Source organism: Felis catus, chromosome F2 (genome assembly GCF_018350175.1).
Source record: "Felis catus isolate Fca126 chromosome F2, F.catus_Fca126_mat1.0, whole genome shotgun sequence".
In the NCBI taxonomy this organism is placed as follows: Eukaryota; Metazoa; Chordata; class Mammalia; order Carnivora; family Felidae; genus Felis; species Felis catus.
Genome location: NC_058385.1, coordinates 73,448,338 through 73,468,849, shown reverse-complemented (window position 1 = coordinate 73,468,849; position 20,512 = coordinate 73,448,338). Strand labels below are relative to the sequence as shown.

Here is a 20,512-nt window from a genome sequence, read left to right as displayed (position 1 = left end):
AGCCCAAGTGTCCAGGGATAGATGACTGGATAAAGAAGATGTAGTATGTACGTATGAGTACACACACACACACACACACACACACACACACACACACCATGGAGTATTATTTATCCATAAAAAAGAGTATCTTGCCATTTGCCATGACATGGCTGGAGCCAGAGAGAATTATGCTAAGCGAAATAAGTCAGAGAAACACAAATACCGTATGATTTCATTCATATGTGGAATTTAAGAAACAAAACAAATGAGCAAAGGGAAAAAAGAGAGAGGGACAAACCAAGAAACAGATTCCTAAGCAAAGAGAACAAGATGCTGGTCAGAGGGGAGGTGGGTAGGGGGCGGAAGAAATAGGTGATGGGGACTAGGCAGTGCACTTGTCCTGATGAGCACTGGGTGACGTACGGATTTGCTCAATCGCTCTCCTGTACACCTGAAACGAGTATCACACTGTATGCTAACTACACAAGAGTTAAAATTCTTGAAAGCTGTTCAGCCCTTAACCAGCATGCTGCTGTACCCTATCAAGGCAACAAAAAGAGCAGCAATATTTCTATGCTGCTGAAATAAAGAACAGAGGCTGCAAGGGGTGCTGGGTGGCTCGGTCGGGGTGAGCATCCATCCAACTCCTGATTTCTGCTCATGATCTCAAGGTTGTGGCGTGGAGCCCCGCGTCGGGTTCCACGCGGAGCACGGAGATGCTCGGGATTCTCTTTCTTTTCTCCCTCTGCCCTCTCCCTCACTCACGCGCTCGCTCTCTAAAAGAATGGAGGCTGCTTACTGAGTTACAGTCAGCAAATACACAGAAAACAATGGACGGAGGGAAAAAAGAGCAGCATTAGCTGTGTAAGGGGAGAAAATCGTGTGGAGAACTTAAAGAGCTAGTGGAGGTTCTCAGGGGACAGTTCAAGTGCAGACACCTCTCACGTCTGAGAGAGAAAGCAGTTCTTCGGCAAGTCTACGTGAACACCGGACCTGCCGCCAGCAAAGCATTCGGTTCTTTCACGCACACACATAATAATGAGACTCCAAAAAAAGACAACAAGAGACAAGTTACTAACAATTCAGTTCTACATGAAAATTTTTCTATTACATATGTGGAGCTGCCTTCATTTCTCCTTGCAAACTGCACAATTAAGCATGTTTATGCAGGAATCATAGAACAGTTCATGTCCTCTCAACCTAGAATGACGATCCCTTCCCCCAGCCAGAAAGCAGTGACAAGACAGTTAAGGCCTTAAGGACAGGACAGTACATACCATGGTTTCAATACACAATCGTCTTTCGATCCCTAAGCTTTAAATTGAGATTTCTTTCCTAGCACTTCACAAACTGTCGTAACATCAGATCAAATGGTAAGACACTTTTCCCCCCTTTTCTTGCTATATTGGAATGTTTCAGGTGCTACTATAAATAAACGGACCTTCATCTGAGTCTGACACAGCTCTTGTCATGCACTGGTCGCAGCGGTACTTGATTTATGCGCCACCTGCTCCCTCGTTGGTCCCTCTGCCTATTTAAGCCTTAAGTGGACACATTCCTCAAGGATCTGCCCTGAGCCTCTTTACTCTCTTTACAGCCTATCCTTCAGTAATCTCACCCACTACAAATGCGCTCTGAATGTCCTCTCAGGCATCACACACTTATCACAGCCTAAAACGGACTCAGGTTCCATCCTAATTTCCCCAATTGCTCTTTCTCCAGAAATCCCTATATGACTTTCAGTTCACCCCAGTGATCAAGCATGAAACTCTGGAGGAATTCTGACTCCTCCTTCTCCCTCAACCCCTCATCCAATTAATTCTATCAACTGTACTTCCCCAGCAGTATACAGACTGGTCCACTGCAATCTGCCTCACTACCATCATCCAAGTCCAAAGCCCATCGCTCAGGCTACTGTACTTTAATAACCTCTAACTGTTCTCCCTCCAACCTTGCTTATGTGTTTCCATAGCAATCTGTGTTTCTCTTAGTAATTTGAGTTACTCTACAAACATACACGGAATGTGTATCACGGGCCAAGCATTACATCAAAAGCTACATACAATGGTAAAGGAAACAGGTACAGGTGCTCGTAAAGCTCCCTGCCCGGTCAGCGTAATTACGTGCTCTGGACTTGTCTTCCCCACGAGACTAAGCTTCATGAGAGCAGGCATGACATCCATGATGACGCCCATTGTGCCCAGTATGAGCATACTGCTGTACCCTCAGTGTCTATGAAAACTGACTCGTAGTAGGGATTGAATAAATGTGTTGATTAAAAGACAAAATTACCAAATACGCGCGCTCACACACGCACACACCTTCAAGTCTTCACTTTCCCCAGTACCAATGACTTACTTCAACTGGCTGCTAGTTATTTCCCCCCATATGACTCACCTCAAACACCTTCCCCAAATCCATGCTTCTCCTATCACTCCTCGGGCTTCTGATGGCACCTTGCACTCACCTTCCCCTTGCAGTCTCTTCTCTAGACTCCACAGCACCATTTTAGGGTGCTTACCACGTCCTTTGTGTTACAGCCATCTACACAAGGTTCTATTAACTTCTTAAAGCTAGAGACTGCTTTATTCATCTCTATATTCCCCACCCAGTAGTGCCCTGCCAACGTAGGCACTAAAATAATTTGCTGAATGAATGAATCCCTAAGAGAAATCCAAAGGAAAATGAGAAAACCGAAAGACAACATTTGTGACTCCAATAACACACTGACAGCACCTATGACTGTATGACTGAAACGACTACAAGGAGAAATCAAGACAGTTCCACTCCTGGAGGTCATCAGAGCAAAAGAGGTGAGACGCCATCAGGTCGATGGCTTTGGTTTCTGCCTCTCAGTTCCTAAGCTTTTTTTTTTTTTTTTTTTTTAATATTTATTCATTTTTGAGAGAGAGGAACACAGAACACGAGCAGGAGCGGGGCAGAGAGAGGATGATGCAGAATCCAAAGCAGGCTCCAGGCTCAGAGTTGTCAGCACAGAGCCCAACGCAGGCTCCAACGCACGGATCGCGAGATCATGATCTGAGCCAAAGTCGGAGGCTTAACCGACTGAGCCACAGGCGCCCCTCAGTTCCTAAGCTTTTAATTCTAAAACATCTTATGTTTTGTCTGAGGGCATATTCTACTAAGATTATAAATTTTAAATTTTTAAAAAGCAGCCAACATTATTTCCCTACAGAAATCGAATGCAGAATCCCACAATAAAAAGCTACTCCAGCTGTGGCTGGGTCAGGTAGAGAAGCCCACCTGCTCGCTCAACAGTCCCTATTATACATTCATGGAAGACACTTTGAAAATTTTGGCTCTAAAGGTAGCTCAAGCTTCCCTTGTGCAAGCCTCCGATGTGGATCGGTAACATGGATTCTTAGGAACCAACAAGCAGAATCTGTGCCAGGGAACGGAGCTTTTGTAAAGGTAACAGAAACAGAACTGAACTGAACTGAAGCAAACGTACATCACTCTCTTCCTGCCCCTGAATTGTTCCATTTCACGCACCTGGTGCAGTAAGACAACCCTGGAGAGCCTCCCAAAGGTGCTCCCATCCTCAGAAGACCAAGCAAAGAACCAGGACGGGACCAAGAGAAAAGGTGAACCAAGGAGTGGACAAGTCACGTAAGCTGTTTCTAATCAGGGCTGTGAACTGCAGAAGACAGTGGACCTCTGACGTTCGCACAGTACAGCCCAGCTATGAGAACAAGAGAAGGCCACAGGGGCTCAGACCCCAAATCCCAGCCACTACCCATCTGCCTGGAGTGCTCTCTTGTCTGCAGAAGCCCTCCTGGAACCTGAGACAGCAAATGGTAATAATCCAAGAAGCACCTACCTTGCCCTCACACATACTGATTCTAATAACACGTTCACGAGGTATTTCTTTTTTTTTTTTTTTTTTTTTTTTTAATTTTTTTTCAACGTTTATTTATTTTTGGGACAGAGAGAGACAGAGCACGAACGGGGGAGAGGCAGAGGGAGAGGGAGACACAGAATCGGAAACAGGCTCCAGGCTCCGAGCCATCAGCCCAGAGCCTGACGCGGGGCTCGAACTCCCGACCGCGAGATCGTGACCGCGAGATCGTGACCTGGCTGAAGTCGGATGCTTAACCGACTGCGCCACCCAGGCGCCCCTCACGAGGTATTTCTACCTCTAAAGCACAATTACGTAAGTTCTACTGCATCTAAATATCCCTGACAGGTAGTATCACTTTCCACTTATCAGGTCAAACAGCTAGTAAAAATACTTATAACTAAGTTCATAAGTCCATTTGGGTCATATTCATAAATGGGCCGCTCCTTTCAACTTCCAGGCCAGTCCTTCAGCCTGACACAGTACCTTCCACAAAGTTTATGAAGTCCCAGGAATTGACAATGGCAGACTTGAACACCTTGTACTTCATTTTCTCTGCCCAGCAGGAGTGAGATCCATTTAAAGTTAAGTGCATCCACAGCACAGAGAACTCTGTAGCAAATTGCCAAGACAGCTGTTCAGAAAGTCAATTAAATAGCAGGGGTGTGAAGAACACTTAGCATTACCCAGAAAACTCCGGCAGCAGGAATACCCTGGAGTTCAGCTAGTGAAAAGAAAAAGGTACAGCTGAATAACCCACCAGGTAAGAATAAAAACAAGCTAAACAAATAAATTAATAAAAAGCATTTAGGAGGACAGAGGTCTTTTTGAAGACTGCAGAGCAAAAATTTAATGCCTAATTTTAGAACACAGCAAACTCTTAATTTGGAGGTACGATGAAAAAAATCTGAGTAGTGACTCCTTCTTTAATAAAAAGAGAATCATGCTATCTAATAATCCCCGAAGTTAAAGAGCAGTAAATAAATACACAGAAGGAAAAATATGACAGCCTACATGGAAAGAGGAAAAGTAACAGTAGCTCCTGTTTGCTTTAGAGCATATGCAAGAACAAGCTCATTTCAAGAACTGCACGAAGCCGGCAAATACAAATGAGAGAATTTTGACAGGTTTGACATCTTAATCATAGGAGGAATTGCCAGCGATCATTTTACGATCATACTTCCCTAGAACTGTATTCATTCTAGAACACACAATCATTCCCCGCCCCCACTCAAAAAGACCCTGCAAACTCCTAATAAATTGAACCCACACATAATGACTCATCTTAACCTTTCAGGTTTTCATGATTGAAACCACCACTTAATAAATCAGATTTCTTCCTCCTTTCACACTAAATTACCAATGATTAAAAAAAAAAAAGCCCCATTATTTTACTTCCTATTTAAGAACATTATTCACCAACCACTGTTCAAAGTAATTCCCAGCATTTTACATCTCCCAGCATAGGACAGCAATTGTAGTCAGACAACAAACACAGTGTTCTCCTAAGCCAGGTATATATACAACCAACACTATTTGATCAATCAATCAAAATTCTTTTCCGTGGACTAAGGCAAAAGCCAGTTCAGGGCAGTATTTTAATGTTTCATTTCAGTTTTGTGAAAAAAATTTAAAAATTTTTTAAAAATTAGGTTAAAGCTGTAAAGAGCCTTAAGCACCTTCTTCTGATTGTAGACTCTATGCTAACTATATAGAAAATCTGAAAAACACAAACTACAAAGAAAATAAAAATAATTCATAACCTCAGCACATTCAAAAGTATCATTTTTAATGGTTGCATTCATGTTCCTCATTCAATTTCACTTCCTCATTATTGGCTACAGAAGTTTCTGTGTTTTCACAATCTTATAAATATTACTGCGATAAACATCTCAGTGCAGAAACATTGGTACAGTCTGTTTTCAGTAATTTCTTAGGGATAGATTCCCAAAAGTGAAATTACTGGGTCAATGAACAGAAGTATTAGAGCACTTGATAAAATATTGCAGATTACTTTCCAAAAAAATCTGTACCAATTTAAACTTCTACCTTTTGTACTGTACCTCACCACCTTTGCCTGTTATTATTAAAAAGTCTTTGGTAATCTGACAATCCGAAAATGATTCCAGCTTTTAATTTGCATTTCCTTATTAATGAAATGTAATCATTTCCCCCAAAATCTTTATCAATGTTTGTACGTAGACTTTTATAAGCATAGGTGTATGCTTTAACCACACAGAATTGGTGTCCTCCTTGGTTTAGAAAAAAACTGCAAATATCGAATTTTTTATGTTTAACACTAGCTTTAAATCCTTTACATCTTTAGCCACAGATTTTTGTAATACTTCCATCATGTATCCTTCTATCCCATGTGAAGGCAGTATGAGGGGTATGTAGCTGTGAACACCCCTCCAGGATTCAGATGACCCAGGTTCTGGCAGCACTCCATTACCCAGCTGACTGGCACACTTAACCTACTTGGTTTAACCTTCCTCTTAATGATTGCACTAAATGTTCTTTTTAGCTGTAAAATTCAATTCAATTTCGTTTTTCCCTCTCCGGTGATCCTACAGTTCCTAAATGAACTCTCTTTATACATGCTGAATTTAGAAAAGCCTTTGTGAATATTCATCTACATTATAAGAAAAGGTTTCAGTCGGCTAGCTGAGAGGTAAGAAAAAATTATAAAAGGCATGTAAAATAGGGGGCAATAAAGTAGAAGAAAAAAGCCACCTGAGTGGCTCAATCAGTTAAGCATCAGACTCTTTGGTTTCGGCTCAGGTCATGATCTGAGATCACCCCCAGTCGGACTCTGTGCTGGGCGCGAAGCCTGCTTAAGATTCTCTCTGTCTCTCTCTCTCTCTCTCTCTCTCTGTTTCTCTCTCTCTCTCCCTGCCTCTCTCCCCGCCTCTCTCACCCCCCTGCGTCCTTACACACACGAGCGCACACCCTCTCTCTCAAAAACAAATAAAATTAAAAACGGCATGATATATTTGGCAAACGATGATATTCTTCTACAACCTGAATTACAAAGCTTTGGTTGAAGAACTGCCATTCTGGTGATCTCCATTTTTGCAGGGGATACATCTCAGTATGTTTTTGAATCTCTTGAAACTATGCAAAAGTTTATATGAAAATCTGCTTTCATCAGATTCTCAACAGGGTTTGTTTTGCAAAAATATTGAAGAAGCCCTAACCTAGACAAACAGCTCACATCTTATCTACTGGTCGACACTTTCCTCCTTAAAGTGGGGGGAAGCCATACTGGGATTTTCTGTGCCCTCTTCTCCATTTCTGAGAATGCCAGGAACCTGTTTCCTTCAACATCAATAAAACCTTCTACTAACACTATCGGATAAGGAGGTACTCATTGTCTACACAGGGGCTCCTCCAAAGGAGTTTAAAGTGGAGTTTGTAACAGAACTAGCTGTTCATACAGAAAGACTGTCTGATTCATAAGTACAATAAAAATACCTACACAGTGATTCCTTCTTTAGTAAAAATTGGAATCATGTTATCTAATAATACCTAAAGGAGGGTGGACAGCAGTAAATAAATATGCAAAGGGAGGATATGACAGACTACATGAAATCAGATCTGTCCACTGCAATCCATCCCAACTGGGGCATTCCATACCAAAGCAGAGCTATGTAATGGGTAATATGTAGCTTTCTCCTAACATAGTACCTTCAATGGACTCAGGAAAAAAAGGGCCTCTGCCTCCCAAAACAAAGGACTTTTTTCGTTTAGAGAGACTTGTGGGCTAGCGAGCGGAGAGGCAGTATTAGAAATCACTGCCTAGAAAACCAGAGAAAGATGCACTTGCTGGTTCAAGCTGCTCACTCCAGATCACCCACCGTGGCAGATAAGTTCTCCAGAAAGCTGGGCTTACTCCTCCCACCTACCCCTGTATCCACATGGTATAGCTCTGGAAGGTACTTAGAACTGTGTGGAAATCTTGAGATGGAAAAGCAAGGTATGGGCAAAGGGGAACCTGCCTAGGTTCTCCAAAGTTGCCCGACAAAGTCAAGGGTCTTTCCTGACCCTGACTCTGACCTGACCTTACAGATCACTACTGACTAGATCAGACTGCAGGTTCCTTTGGGCCTTCAGGTTGAGAAGGCAATGTCTACAGGGACCCTGGATAGGAAAGCAGGCTGGGCTGCAGGAAGAGCCTGATCTATAACATTTAAATATTTAAATCAGTGGTTCTCAACCCAGGGACAATGATGACTCCCCCAGGGGACATTTGGCAACGTCTGGATACAGATTTGACTGCCACAACTTTGGGGAACAGGGAGATTTACTACTAGCCTCCAGTGGGTAAAGGCCAAGTTGCTGCTAAACCCCACAAAGCACACAGCAGCCCTCACCTCCCAAACAAAACATTCATTATCCAATCCAAGACATCAACAGAGCAAAGTTTGAGAAATCCTGATTAAGACTACAATTTTCAAGCTTCCATCTGTATTCTTAGCCTGACAAATGTTAGAGGCAGGCCTGCTAAGAACCTAATCATGAATTATAGAACTCTCATAACACTGTTTTAATGGGAAAAGGTTTAGTTCAGGTTTTGGTATCCAAAGAGTAACTTCTGTGACTCCAGTTAAGATTCACTGATTCAACGTTTACCAAGCACCTGTTATGTAACTAAGCACAGTGCTGAGCAAAAGTAATGGTGAAACTGATAGTATCTGGTAGACCCAACTCCTGCCTGACTCAGAACAGTGTAGGATGAAAAAAGCTAGGACTCTGAAGCCAGACCCACCTAGTTCCAATCCCAGCTCTACCATTTACTGTAATCAGGCAAACTGCTTAACTCTTCCTGGACTTCAATCTCTCCATTTCCATAATATGTCAATCAGGGCTTCCCACAAAGTAGAAAATAATGAAATAAGGCATTTCTCATACAGCACAAAGTATACTGCCTGGCACACAACAGCATTCAATAATTAATTCTCTATTACTAACAGCAAGTTTTAAGTTTCTATAAAGTAATGTCTATTGGAAATGGCCAGTATGCCTATAGAGAGGACAGTCAGTGACTGTGACTGCATGAACACAATTTTGGTCAAGTTCATTCATGGCATACAAGATCCTTCAAGTTCTGGCTCCTATCTCTTCCAGCCTTACCTCCCACCATCTACACCCTCTTCGATGTCCCATGCCCCATGAGTGGGGACAGACTGAAAGATGAGATCTAGTAGTCACCGGTCTCAGGCCAAAGGTCACTGTGAGAAAGAAAATTCTTCAGTTGGGACTCTGGCAGTACACACAGGTGCTGGGTGGAAGGGGGAGGAGAGGTGCACAGAACCAATGAACACAAAGAGCTCACAAGCCAGGAATTCGTCATTTGCTGGTAATGCATTTCTAAATGGAACCTCTCCACCCAGCATGCATCTTTCACTTCACAATTCATCAGTACTTTGCACCTCTTTCATAAGAACAGACTGAAAAATAAGTCAAATATAATCAGCCTCATCGGTGGGGAAAAAAACAAACATGAAGTGACCACATTACCACAGCTTAACAAATCTGACCAGGTATCAATGCCAACATCTAAGTGAGAAAAGAAAGCATTAACCACAAATTACTGAAAGTACAGTTTGTAGCAAACGATGGTTAGGAGTTTCAGTCCCCCTTAGTCAACATACAATAATGTTACATAGATAATAAAAAAGCACGTTTTACTGAACCAGTTTCGAGCTCGGGAACCCCTTTCACATAAGCAGTTTACTAAAACGGGAAGGCTGTGCCTACAGAACCAAGTATCCGCTGAATACACCAGTGAAACCCTCAGCCTTCTTTGCCCGGACTCCTGCGGCAAGACAGAAGCAAAGGCAAACATGTCAAATTTTCTTAGACGTTTACATGCCTGACTTAAGTTTTGGCTAAACTCACTTTTATCTTCATGTAATCGCAGGGAATAAAGGGGGGGGGGGGAGGGTAAGCTACTATCAACGTGGTGCTAAAACACCAAAACTAAACCTCATCTACCCTCCTCGCGGTGAAGGATTCTAGGGACTGGATGTGTGCTGGAGGCCTGGCTCTGTTCCAGGTGTGACCTTAGCCACGTCACTGAGGCTCGTGGGGATCTCAGTCTCCTGAAACGAAAAAGAAAATAAAATGGCTGGATTAAGCTGTAACATCGCTTCCACTCCAATTCCGACTCAGGGTCTGACAATCTTTGAGATCAAAATGTTTCTTCACGGTCCTTCAAAGGAGAAGCTGAACTAAAGGCCTTTAGAGACATGATGTATCAAATTGTAGGCTTGTAGGTTTGAAAAGACCATTTAGTGAAACATTCTTAAAATCTGTGCTTAGTGATTACTGCAAACGACTGGCTGAATATAGTGACATAACCACAGAATTATTCCTGTCGCGGCAGCTTCCTGTCAGGCATCCTTCCAGGTAGCTGCTTTCTGCAAAAGAGTTGCCGGCTCTCCAAAATAATTCCAACGAAGCTACTAGTTAACATTCATGTGATAATGCAATTGCTTAGCCTTCAGGGGTATATACCACGCTCCATCAGATTCTGCTTATTAACACTGGTTTCAATGACTGAGAGCATCAATATTCCAAATTAGCAACCAAACAGCAATAGGAGAATAACTCGAAGGCTGAGAGCAAGGGTCACTTTCAGAGTTCTAGTCTGAGAGACCCTAGTGTTCATCCCCAAGAGAAAAGCAATGCATTAATTCACTAAAGCTTTAAAGGATTAACGGGTCCAGCTTGCAACTGAGCCTCTGAACTCATTTGACATTTAAAAAAGATAAATTAAAAAGTTCAGTTGATTTGGAGAGAGATTCCTTCCTAAAAACATCCCCAAAGAAAGTGCCTATGTCGACATTTATTCTCCACGCAGAATTTCTAAGAAGTACCACGGTCCACTGAACTATCCCAGCAATGCTGGTGGTTCTGGCCACGAAGAGGGACAAAAGGCAACGTGAACTCAACCACTTCACCTGAGTCCTGGCAGCTGGTACTAGGTGTTTACGCAATCACGGAAACTGTACCACAACAAATACGACCAACGATAATGAGAGATAACTCAAACATTTCACTAGCCTTCCAATCGGGCCATAAAATCCGCATCGTTAACTATGCAAATACGCCATGGTTCATCCTTGCCTCATTTTGCATTGTAAATCATATATTTTAAAAGACACAAGTTTCCTGGGGCACCTGAATGGCTCAATCAGTTGAGCATCCAACTCTGGGTTTTGGCTCAGGTCATGATCTCCTGGTCCTGAGATTGAGTCCTGCATGGATCTTTGCTTGTGATCCTCTCTCTTCCTCTGTGCCCTTCCCCCCCACTCGTGTGTGCAAACACAGGCACCCTCTCTCTCAAAATAAATTAACATTTGGGGGGAAAAAAAAAGAGAGACAAGTTTTCTGAATCCTCTCCATGAGGCTAGATAATCTTAGCACTAAAAATTTAATTTCACAGCATAACTTATATTGCCATTTTACCAATAAATTCCACTTGAAGCCTTAACTTTCAAGAGTAGGTGTTTACACCGCCTCTCCCTTTTCCTTTCTCAAAGTAAGATTAGCACAATGCTCATCTCAAATATTCCTGGATAACAAGTACATTCAGAAATCATAAACAATAAAAAAGAAATAACAATAATGATGATGATGATATTCCTCCAATCCAGAGGAATACGATTAAAACATAAGTTGATGTATTTAAGGAACACAAACTTCAAGACCATGAGTTAAGGACACACATTACTGTGTTCAGAACACAAAATCCACCTTATCCACAGAAATAGGGCGAGTTAAAAGTAATCGTTCCATCAAGATCATTTAAAGATTTGCCACAGCATTACATAAACCTTTTTCAATATCCGGAAAAAAATTCCTCTTTACCCGCCAGTAAACAAAACATGCATTTGAGGCTGACCTGGAAATCCAGTGTCCCTAATGTCTACCAAAATAAGGACAGTTAGGAGTTATGAATTCTAAAAACTGTGAGCTAACTGGAAGCGTATTTTCAAGTGTTTACAGATTTTACAATATGAAACGCTTACTCAAAAGAGCCCTAATTGAACACAGTTTCAAATCAATCATCTTCATGCTTCCTCTCCGTGCAAAACTAGGGAATTTCCTTAGTTTGCACAGACACATATGGGCCACTAGGTTTCAAGTCACAATGCAATTCTCCGGGTCGTTTTAAAATGGGTCATTAGTAATATTGTCCTACCCCGTCTGTCCAAAATGTCCCCAACATGCAATGTTTTTCAAACTTCAGAGTCCCTCAGTAACACTTATTAGGCCACTTATTAAACACGCAGATTCCGGGGCCGAGCTGCGGGGTCAATGTGCCTTGGGAAGAACCCCAAACAGCGCTTGTAATCAGCAGCCAAGTGAATCGAAAGCAGGTGGTCCAACAGCCACACTTTGGGGCACAGAAGCCGAACAAGTTCCCAAAAGAGCACCTACTTCAGCCACCTCGGCGAGTTACCAACGGGGAGAAATTCAAGCTGCTGGGACTTCGCGAGCCTGGAGGAGGGCCTCTGGGCCGGGCCGGACCCCCCAGGAACCCCGCGTCTCACCAGGCGACGCCTGCCCCCCCACCCCCCGAGGAAGTCAGCAGGCGACGGCGCTGCGACCGCGGTGACTTCCAGCATTTCCATAAAGTCTCCCCAGCTCCGTAGGGAGCTGGGGACAGAGCCTGGACTTCGAAGTCCCACAGGTCTAGGTTACTCCGGCTCTCCCACTTACTCCCCGGGCATGCTTAACGCTCGGGCCTCAGTTTCCCCGTCCGTGCAACGGACTCACGCCTCCCCGCGGGCAGGCTGAGCCGAAACGAAAGTAACTCGCCGGGCGGCTGGCACTTCCTGGCTCCCCCCAGTCCGGCCCGGCTTCCCCGCCGCCGCAGCGGACCACCCGGGAGCGCGCGCTGTGCGGGCCGCCGCCTCCCAACGCCCCCCGCCCGGCCCGACCCTCGGCCGGCCACTCACGGGTGGGCATGGTGACCCCGAGCCGCGCTCGCCGCCGCACCCAGGCTCAGCGGGGCCGCGCAGGGCGCGCCGACGGCACCATGGCGGGCCGGCGCCGGGCCGCGGAGACCCCGACCGGGCGCAAGGCGAAGGGCGGACGGAGCGGACGCGGACCCCGCGGCTCCCGCAACGAGGCCAGCGACAGCCGCCACCGCCGGCCCAGCCGCGCGCCGGACGCCGCGTTGGGCGTCCCCACGCTCTGACGTCAGCACGCCGCCGACGCCCCGGCCCCCCCCCCCCCCGCCCTACGGCCGAGCCCCGCCCAGGAACGGACCCGAGCGGCCGGGCGCGGGCGGAGGTGGGGGACTTGGAGAGAAAGTGTCGCCTAGAGTAACTTCGAGCTTCGTTTTGTCGTTTGCATGAGTCCTTACTCGCGGTACGTCAGCGATATTTGTTGCACCGCCTTATAATGTTTGTGAGGGTGTGCGTGATTGCATCGAGGGCATGAGTAGACTTTTTTTTTTTTTTTTTAGCAAACTGTTGAACTTGCAGTGCGTTCTGATTCTCTGAAAGCACGATTTGAGACGCACTGAGGTCGTTCGGGGTGATGGCCGAGCACTTTTTTTTTGCGAGGACAGAAAATGTAATTTCCTCTTGCTCCTACTGGTGACTTTCAGAGACATTATAAGCCTCAGGAGGCATTATACGCCACTTGGCTGAGCCACTTTTCTTGACTCTTGAGTGCCATCAGTAATCGTTGTGTCTAATAGTCACCAAACTGAGCGGACAGCTGGAGCCTAGAACATTCGGCACAGCACGTAGACTTTGCTAGGCCCCGTGGGCAGTGGACCGTATGCATGGAGAAATAGAAGCAAGCCACAGAGGTCTAAAACACATTCTCAAAGAGGTTCAGGAGTTTTTGATGCCTGATTCACTTGGGAACCTGTCAAAAAGCAGATTCGTAGGTCTTGAACTAAATCCACTGAATGACACGTTTCAAATAAGTATTTAAATTTGAGAAACTTCTTCTTTGAAAGCAGTGCCAGCGTTCTAAGGTTAAGAAATGATACTGTGCAGGGGGGGCTGGGTGGCTCAGTGGGTCGTGCATGGGACTTCAGAGCAGGTCATGATGTCAGGGTTTGTGAGTTCGAGCCGTGCGTCCAGCTCTGTGCTGACAGTGCAGAGCCTGCTTCGAATCCTCTGTCTCCCTGTGTGTGTCTCTCTCCCCCCCCACCCCCCCACTGCTCGTGCTCTCTCTCTTGCTCCTTTTCAAAAATAAATAAACATTAAAAAAAAAGAGCCAGTCACAGAAGCAGATGAGAGGAGATTGTATACAGTGGATATACACCAGACTGTCTCTTACTAAAGGGTAAATGCCAAACTACCAAGTACTTGGAGGACACTTCAATACACTGGTGCATATTTTTATCATCTCTAACATGTTTCCTGCTCTCAGTTTTTGCCCTGAGACTTTCACAGTATCTTAACTTGGCTCTCCACTTTCCCCATTGACTCCTAATTAAACTGCCATCAGTGCTTACAGTCCACCACCGGACTAGGCACTTTTCAGAAACCGGCAAAAACCATAGTCCGTATTTCTGTATCCCCTGCCTGGCACACCGTTTGGGGGCTAGGACATTTTAATTTAATAACTACTTAACGACGTCCATATGTATTCGGTGAATATGGGGGGAGAAAGCAGGTAAAATAGAACTAGTTAATGAACAACTTTGCAAGCTGGAAATTTGTCCTTTAGGAAACCATTCTAGGTTCTCTGTGAGAACAGTGACATTAAATAATCAGAAGCCGGGTTCTGTGGAGTATACACCATGACATTAACCATGCAGGGGAGTCCTTAGGACTGACACTGAAGGGAGCATTCGGTGCCTCGTCTTAGTGGTGGCTGTGAAAAAGGAATTAGCTGAATCTTACTGCAGCAGAAAAATCCCTGGGATTTGTCGGCTCCTGGCTTGGGACCAAAAGAGAGGCATCTGTTAGTTATGTAACTCCAAGGCTGGAATAAGGAAACGAATGATACTGGGAGAGCAGTAGACAAGTTGGGAAGGAATGTTGCTTTGGGGAGGGGTGTGAACAGAGGATGTGAGTTTCTCTTTGACACATTAAGCTCGATGTGGCATCTTTGCTTAGTTCTGAAGGCAGCGAATAGTTCTGAAGGCAGCTGGGCCTACCAGGCTGAGGCAGGTGGAGGGATCTCAAGGTTGGAGATTTGGGAAGCTTTGGCCCACAGACAGGAGCTAAAGCCAGGAGTCAGAGAAAGCCTGCCGAGGGAGGGTGTGGAGCCAAAGAAAGATAGAAGGGATCCAAAGGGCACAGTGCCCTGTAAGCCGAAGGAGGATATGATTCCAAAGGACAGACATCTCTGCTTACATTACTCAAAAATGATGCAAATCCCAAAGGCCCTGAGAGAGTCTGGCCCATAATGAGTTTGGTTCTTTTTTTCTTTCTTTCTTTCTTTCTTTTTTTTTAAATCCCCTTGGTCTTTTGGTTTGTATTGTTGCCAGGAATAAAATCAGCAGCCAAAGGATTCGGAGGAAGGACAGCTGAAAGTCAGGAATAATTGCGTCATAATTATAGGATCGCATACAACATACATAAGTGTTTTTCTGGCTTACACGTGGGCTTTTGGTAACACGGTTACCATACAGACCCCCGTGCCCTCGCAAATCCTCTGTTTCACCTCCTGCGTGTGCTCCTTTCTGCCCCTTTTTTCTGAGAGGACTGATTCTGCCACCCCCTTCTTTAGACTTGATCTAAGTGTGGTAGCCTCTCCGGGACCACTCCTTCTGTTCCCCTTTGGCAAACACCCTTCCATCCCCTCTGCTAGTGCTCCCCTTTTGAAGCCCAATTTGGGCCGGTAGGAACTGGGCTTTATCCGTCTCTGTCAGTCCCCACACTGCCTAGTGCTTGTACGTGCACATCACGTCTCGCTGACACAGAGATGGGCTGCTAGATTCCTCTTCCAGAAAGAACGCCTGCCTGGTACTGTCAGTTAAAGTGATACTGGGAAGATCATCATTGACATCCCATTGGAACATTAGCTTTTAGCCAAATTGCCCAAAATAGCTGCTGCCAGTTCAGTCCGCTATTTGTTCCAATTTCTAAATCAGGCACAGAGACCGTGCACTTTTAATTAGCACATGTTTTAGTGGTCAAAGGTAATTGCCAGCAGATTGGCAGCTTATAGGAATTAACTACAAGGAGGCTTCTCCCAAAAGTTTATTCCCAAAAGGTCATCGTGATGCAGCGTGATGCTCTCATCACTTCGTTTCCTTTATTGTTTAGTATTTATATCAATGACGTGCCCTTTTTGTGTCATCTTGTCCCATTTTATTTCTGCCATTGCTTAATAGTGACTTGGGCCTTTCCAGTTCTTCTGAGGCATAAGAAAGCACAGACGTTAGACTTAGAAAACCTGAGTTTCAATCCTGCCTTCCCCCTTCCCTGACCTTTTGACAATCCATGACCTCCCTGGACTTAATTTTCCTCAATTTCAAAATCAAGAGATGTTCCCTTGTGTTGTAATGTTCTGTGGATCTCCTCAAGGCAATAGTTCTCAGGTTTGACTGAACTTTGGGAATCACCCGGGGGGGGGGGGGGGGGGCTTTAAATAAGCCCCGTCCCTGGGTCCTACTCCTGAGATTCTAAAGTAGTTAGTCTGCCGCATGGCCTAGGCCTGGACCTAGATTAAAAGCTCCCGGGTGTTTGTAAGCAGCCAGGTTGAGTTCCGTTGCCTTAGGGAAGAATTAAGCAAGATGAGGCTCTAATTCAGAGTCATATACCTCATTGAGCCCTTTCTGATGCCAGTTAAGCTCATGCATTTTGAGATCACTGCCCTCTGAATGCTAGAGTAAATTTCGCACTCATATGCTACCCAAACTAGTTGCAAACATGCATGAAAACAAATCAAAAGGACAAACCTCTAATCCAGAAGGTTATTACCAATCCTTTCTGTGCCAACTAGAACACCGTGCGAGGCACAACCTCCCGATCATCCCATTAGCCGACTATCATAGTCCTCTGTGCATTGTAAAGACATTGCCAATGGATAGGGAGCAAACTCTGGTGATAATTAATAGCTCTTGATTAAATCAGCCAAAACAGCTGGAAACCATTCCTTAGAAACACTATCATTTTAAACAATTAGAGGAAAGCATTCTCTTTTATTGTCACTTACCGAAATGCTAGCTAGCTTTAGCATTTAACACAGAGTGTAGTGGTGCTGTTAAAAGAGAGAAAAAAATTACTCTTTTAAATATGGTGGCACCGTAGGCAGTGAGGTCCTTTCCAAGACCTTTGTGACAACTGGGATCAAATCTTATTCATTGCTGTATCTCCTTTACGTTGAACAGATTAGGTGCTCAGTAAACATTTGAAGGAGAAAAAGAAGAAAACACAGAAGGAGTGAAGAGAGAAACCTCAAGGACATAGAGACAAGCAAACAGGTAAATCAGAGTTTTGGAAGAGGCTTTTTGTGGTAGATTGGACAAAACAGCCTCAATTTCTTCCCCTGGCTGTATGCATTCTCGCAATTGACTTCTCCCAGAAGTACATTCTTCCTCCACTCAATCCGGGCGGGCCTTGCAACTTTGGCCAATGAGACAATGACAAACGTTGGGCAGGCAGAGACATAGAAAATGTGAAGACTGGGCTTCCTTTTGGAGGGGAGGCCCCAGTCATTCCATCCATTCCAGATGAGGCCACCGTAAATCAGCCAAACCCACCAGCTCAGCAAAGATTCAAGAATGAGTCTAGCCCAGACCAACATCAGACCACCCCACTGAGACGAGCCGTGACTGTCAACACAGAGGAGCGTGAGCTAAATAAAATAGGTATGTTAAGGCCACTTATTTTAAGTTTGAGGTGGTTAGTTATGCACCCCATAATCACAATTGCTAATCGTCACTACATAATTATTATTAGTCATAACTATTAGTTGTAACTATTATTAGTTATCACAACAACTGTAGCTAATTAATCCCGTTGTAGAAACGTCATCGTGGGAGGTATGATTTATCAAGATCTTCATGTGTGCCAAGTAGCGTGCTAAGAACTTTACACGCATTTTCTGACATGATCCTCACAAAAATTGAGTAGATGAGTATCTCCGTTGCTTTAATATGTGAAGCTTGGAGAGATTGAGTAGGTATAATGGCCCTGGAATTTGAACTTATGTTCATGGGCCCCCAAGCCCAAACTCCTAACTACAGACAGTCCAAAGAGTCAACCACGGAGCAAATCAGAGGGCCTGGCAGGAGATGGTAGAGATGAACAGAAGGTAACAACAATTATGGCCTCTCTTCCAGTCTGCTCTGCTGAGGGAACTGTGACGCCCTTCAGAAGAGCGATTATGTTTTGCAACTGTTTCAAAGACTCTTAGGAAAGCCAGTAGGTTTCCTATCAGTTCTCATTTGGGGGAGAAATTGCGATTGTAATTGTAGACGGGTGCCAGGTTGCAAGGGCACCTGGTTCCAGGGGTCCCAAACAGACCAAATTCAGCTGCTCGCCATGGGACAAATGGAGGTGGAACCAGAAAGGAATTTGTGTCAATGAGGCCCACACCAGGAAGACTGCGGACTAACATCTGTCTCGAAAGACAGCCTCCAAAGTGCCCGAAGTACTTCCAGGTTTACGGGAAGAAAGTGTGGGACACAGGTCAGTGAGTACGTGCAGGTAGGCAGTGAAGGTCAAGTCGCTCCGTGTCTTGGGGTCACATGCAGTCTGGCTGGCTCAGGGCAGTTCTTTTTGTTTGGCTGGGTGGTTTCTGTTCCCATCACAGGATGCTTGGCCCGTAGGGTCTTTTGCCTGAGTTAAGAGATAAGCTGCAAAGAATCAGTTAGGAAGGTTCCAGGTCCAAACAGAAGTAGGTGAAGTCCTCTTTCATGGATCACTGCAGAGTTGTCAGATTTCCTCTTGTGTTTGAGAAGATGGAAATAAACTGTGACAGTTGAATATTGTTTTCAAGTAATTGTTTTCAAATAATTCTTAGGGACACCTGAGTGGCTCAGTCTGCTAAGCGTCTGACTCTTGGTTTTAGCTCAGGTCGGGATCTCGCGGTTTGTGGATGGAGCCCCGCGTCAGGCTCTGTGCCGACAGCTCAGGGCCTGCTTGGGACTCTCTCTCTCCCTCTCTCTCTTTGCCCTTTCCCCCCTGGCGTACGCTCTCTTTCTTTCTCTCTCTGTCTCTCTCCAAATAAATAAACTTAAAAACTTAGTTTTAAAAGATGACATCCCATGGGACGTGCAATGCTGGTGAAGTTCTTAAAGGAAATCTTTGTCCATAAACTGTGCTCTCCCAGTCTTTGTGTAGCAGTTGAGAGTGAGAGACAGAGACATCTGCCTCTTGAATTTGTCTCAAATAAGGTAACAGAGTTGCAGTTAGACAATATCGCTGCTAATCAGACTTACCTTGAGCCTTGAGTGGGGGGAGGGGTAGCTGGAAACAAAGCCAGAACTTTAGGCCTTTGAAGCAGGAACCTGGTGGCAGCCAAACACAGTTTTTTATCCAATGAAATGAAGGTGGGGAGGGGCAGATCTGTTTGGAAATGATGAGAAGAATAAAAGAAAAAAGTTCCCCAAGCAGGTGGCTGAAGCTAGTTGTGGTGGAACACCAGAATGTTGGGGAACGCTGTTCTTACTGGTGACTCAAGGAGTCTGAGTGGCCTGTAGGTGTTTCTGCATCTTGGATTTTCAACTGCAGAATGTATTTGTTTTAAAAGAGCAAGAATTAGGACAAACCCAGCATTTTAGGAACCACTGTTGGAGGGGAGGGAGCATGGGAGGGTTTCCCCACATTGACGAGCGGTTTTCTGGACACCAGCTGGGGGTCCCACAATTCGGCTCAATTCTGATGCTACCCTGAGATAGCGACAGTGTCCTTGGGCGAAGAGCTCGGTCCTACAAAGTGCCGCTGCCATGGCACGCCATCCCTGGCCACGGACACGCGTCCCAAGCCTAGACTTGCGTCCTCTGCTTCTGCCTGACACAGGGAGACCAGAGGGACTCCATGAAAAGCCGCTTTTTTTTTTTTTTTGCTCCTTTTCCCTGCTCCTACTCTTTTTTTTTAAGTTTATTTATTTTTAAGAGAGAGAGAGAGAGAGCAGGGAAGGGGCAGAGAGAAGAAGAGAGAGCATCCCAGGCAGGCTCCACACCATCAGCACGGAGCCCAATGCAGGGCTCAAACCCACGAGCTATGAGATCGGCCCCTGAGCCAAAACCAAGAGTTAGACACTTAACTGACCGAGCCACCCAGGTGCCCCTTCCTGCTTCTATTCCTGCTAGGACCTACACCCCCACCTTACACACACCTTACAGGGCACATAATGTCCTCCTTGTCGAGGTCAAGGAGTTAATGATGTCTTCCAGCATAATAGGTAACATCTTGACCAGGCAGGGTCCCCATGAACTTCCCAAGACCACTGACTCACCAAGAGCTCTGGATCCAGGGTACAGGTGACTTATGGAGGACACCTGAGCACTCATCTTTGTTCCCGAATGCCTGAGAAGACGTGTGCACCAGACAGATCACAGGCAAAAGGGAGACCCTCTCTCCTTTCCTTTCTGACTCTCCCAGACACTCTGTATCTCCACTCTCTCTGCCTTCAGCAAACTCCGTTCTTACTTCCTATCAGCTCATGTTGGATTTCTATCCCGCCCAAAGCCAAGGTCCTACAGGACCTCCTCTGGGTCCTTGGACCCAGACAACC

General features: G+C 45.2%; 1 protein-coding gene and 1 long non-coding RNA gene across 10 annotated transcripts in view; one reads left to right on the top strand and one right to left on the bottom strand.

The window, feature by feature from the left end:
• The window catches only part of EFR3A (EFR3 homolog A), a 102,098-nt gene extending 89,060 nt beyond the window's left edge, over positions 1-13,038 (bottom strand). For both annotated transcript variants that reach the window (XM_045049795.1, XM_045049793.1), the window contains exon 1: positions 12,811-13,038. Coding sequence is in view for 1 of the 2 variants with exons in the window: in XM_045049793.1 (XP_044905728.1) it covers positions 12,811-12,820 (10 nt within the window). In the remaining variant the exon portion in view is untranslated. The remainder of the gene's footprint in view (positions 1-12,810) is intronic.
• Positions 13,039-13,093: 55 nt separating this feature from the next.
• LOC102900349 overlaps positions 13,094-20,512 on the top strand; it is a 131,789-nt gene continuing 124,370 nt past the window's right edge. For 4 of the 8 annotated variants that reach the window (XR_006592352.1, XR_006592350.1, XR_002152197.3 and 1 more), the window contains exons 1-3: positions 13,094-13,225; positions 17,160-17,252; positions 17,502-17,639. This is a non-coding gene — a long non-coding RNA (uncharacterized LOC102900349). The remainder of the gene's footprint in view (positions 13,226-17,159; positions 17,253-17,501; positions 17,640-20,512) is intronic. The other 4 variants (XR_002152198.3, XR_006592351.1, XR_006592353.1 and 1 more) reach the window with 1 other exon arrangement.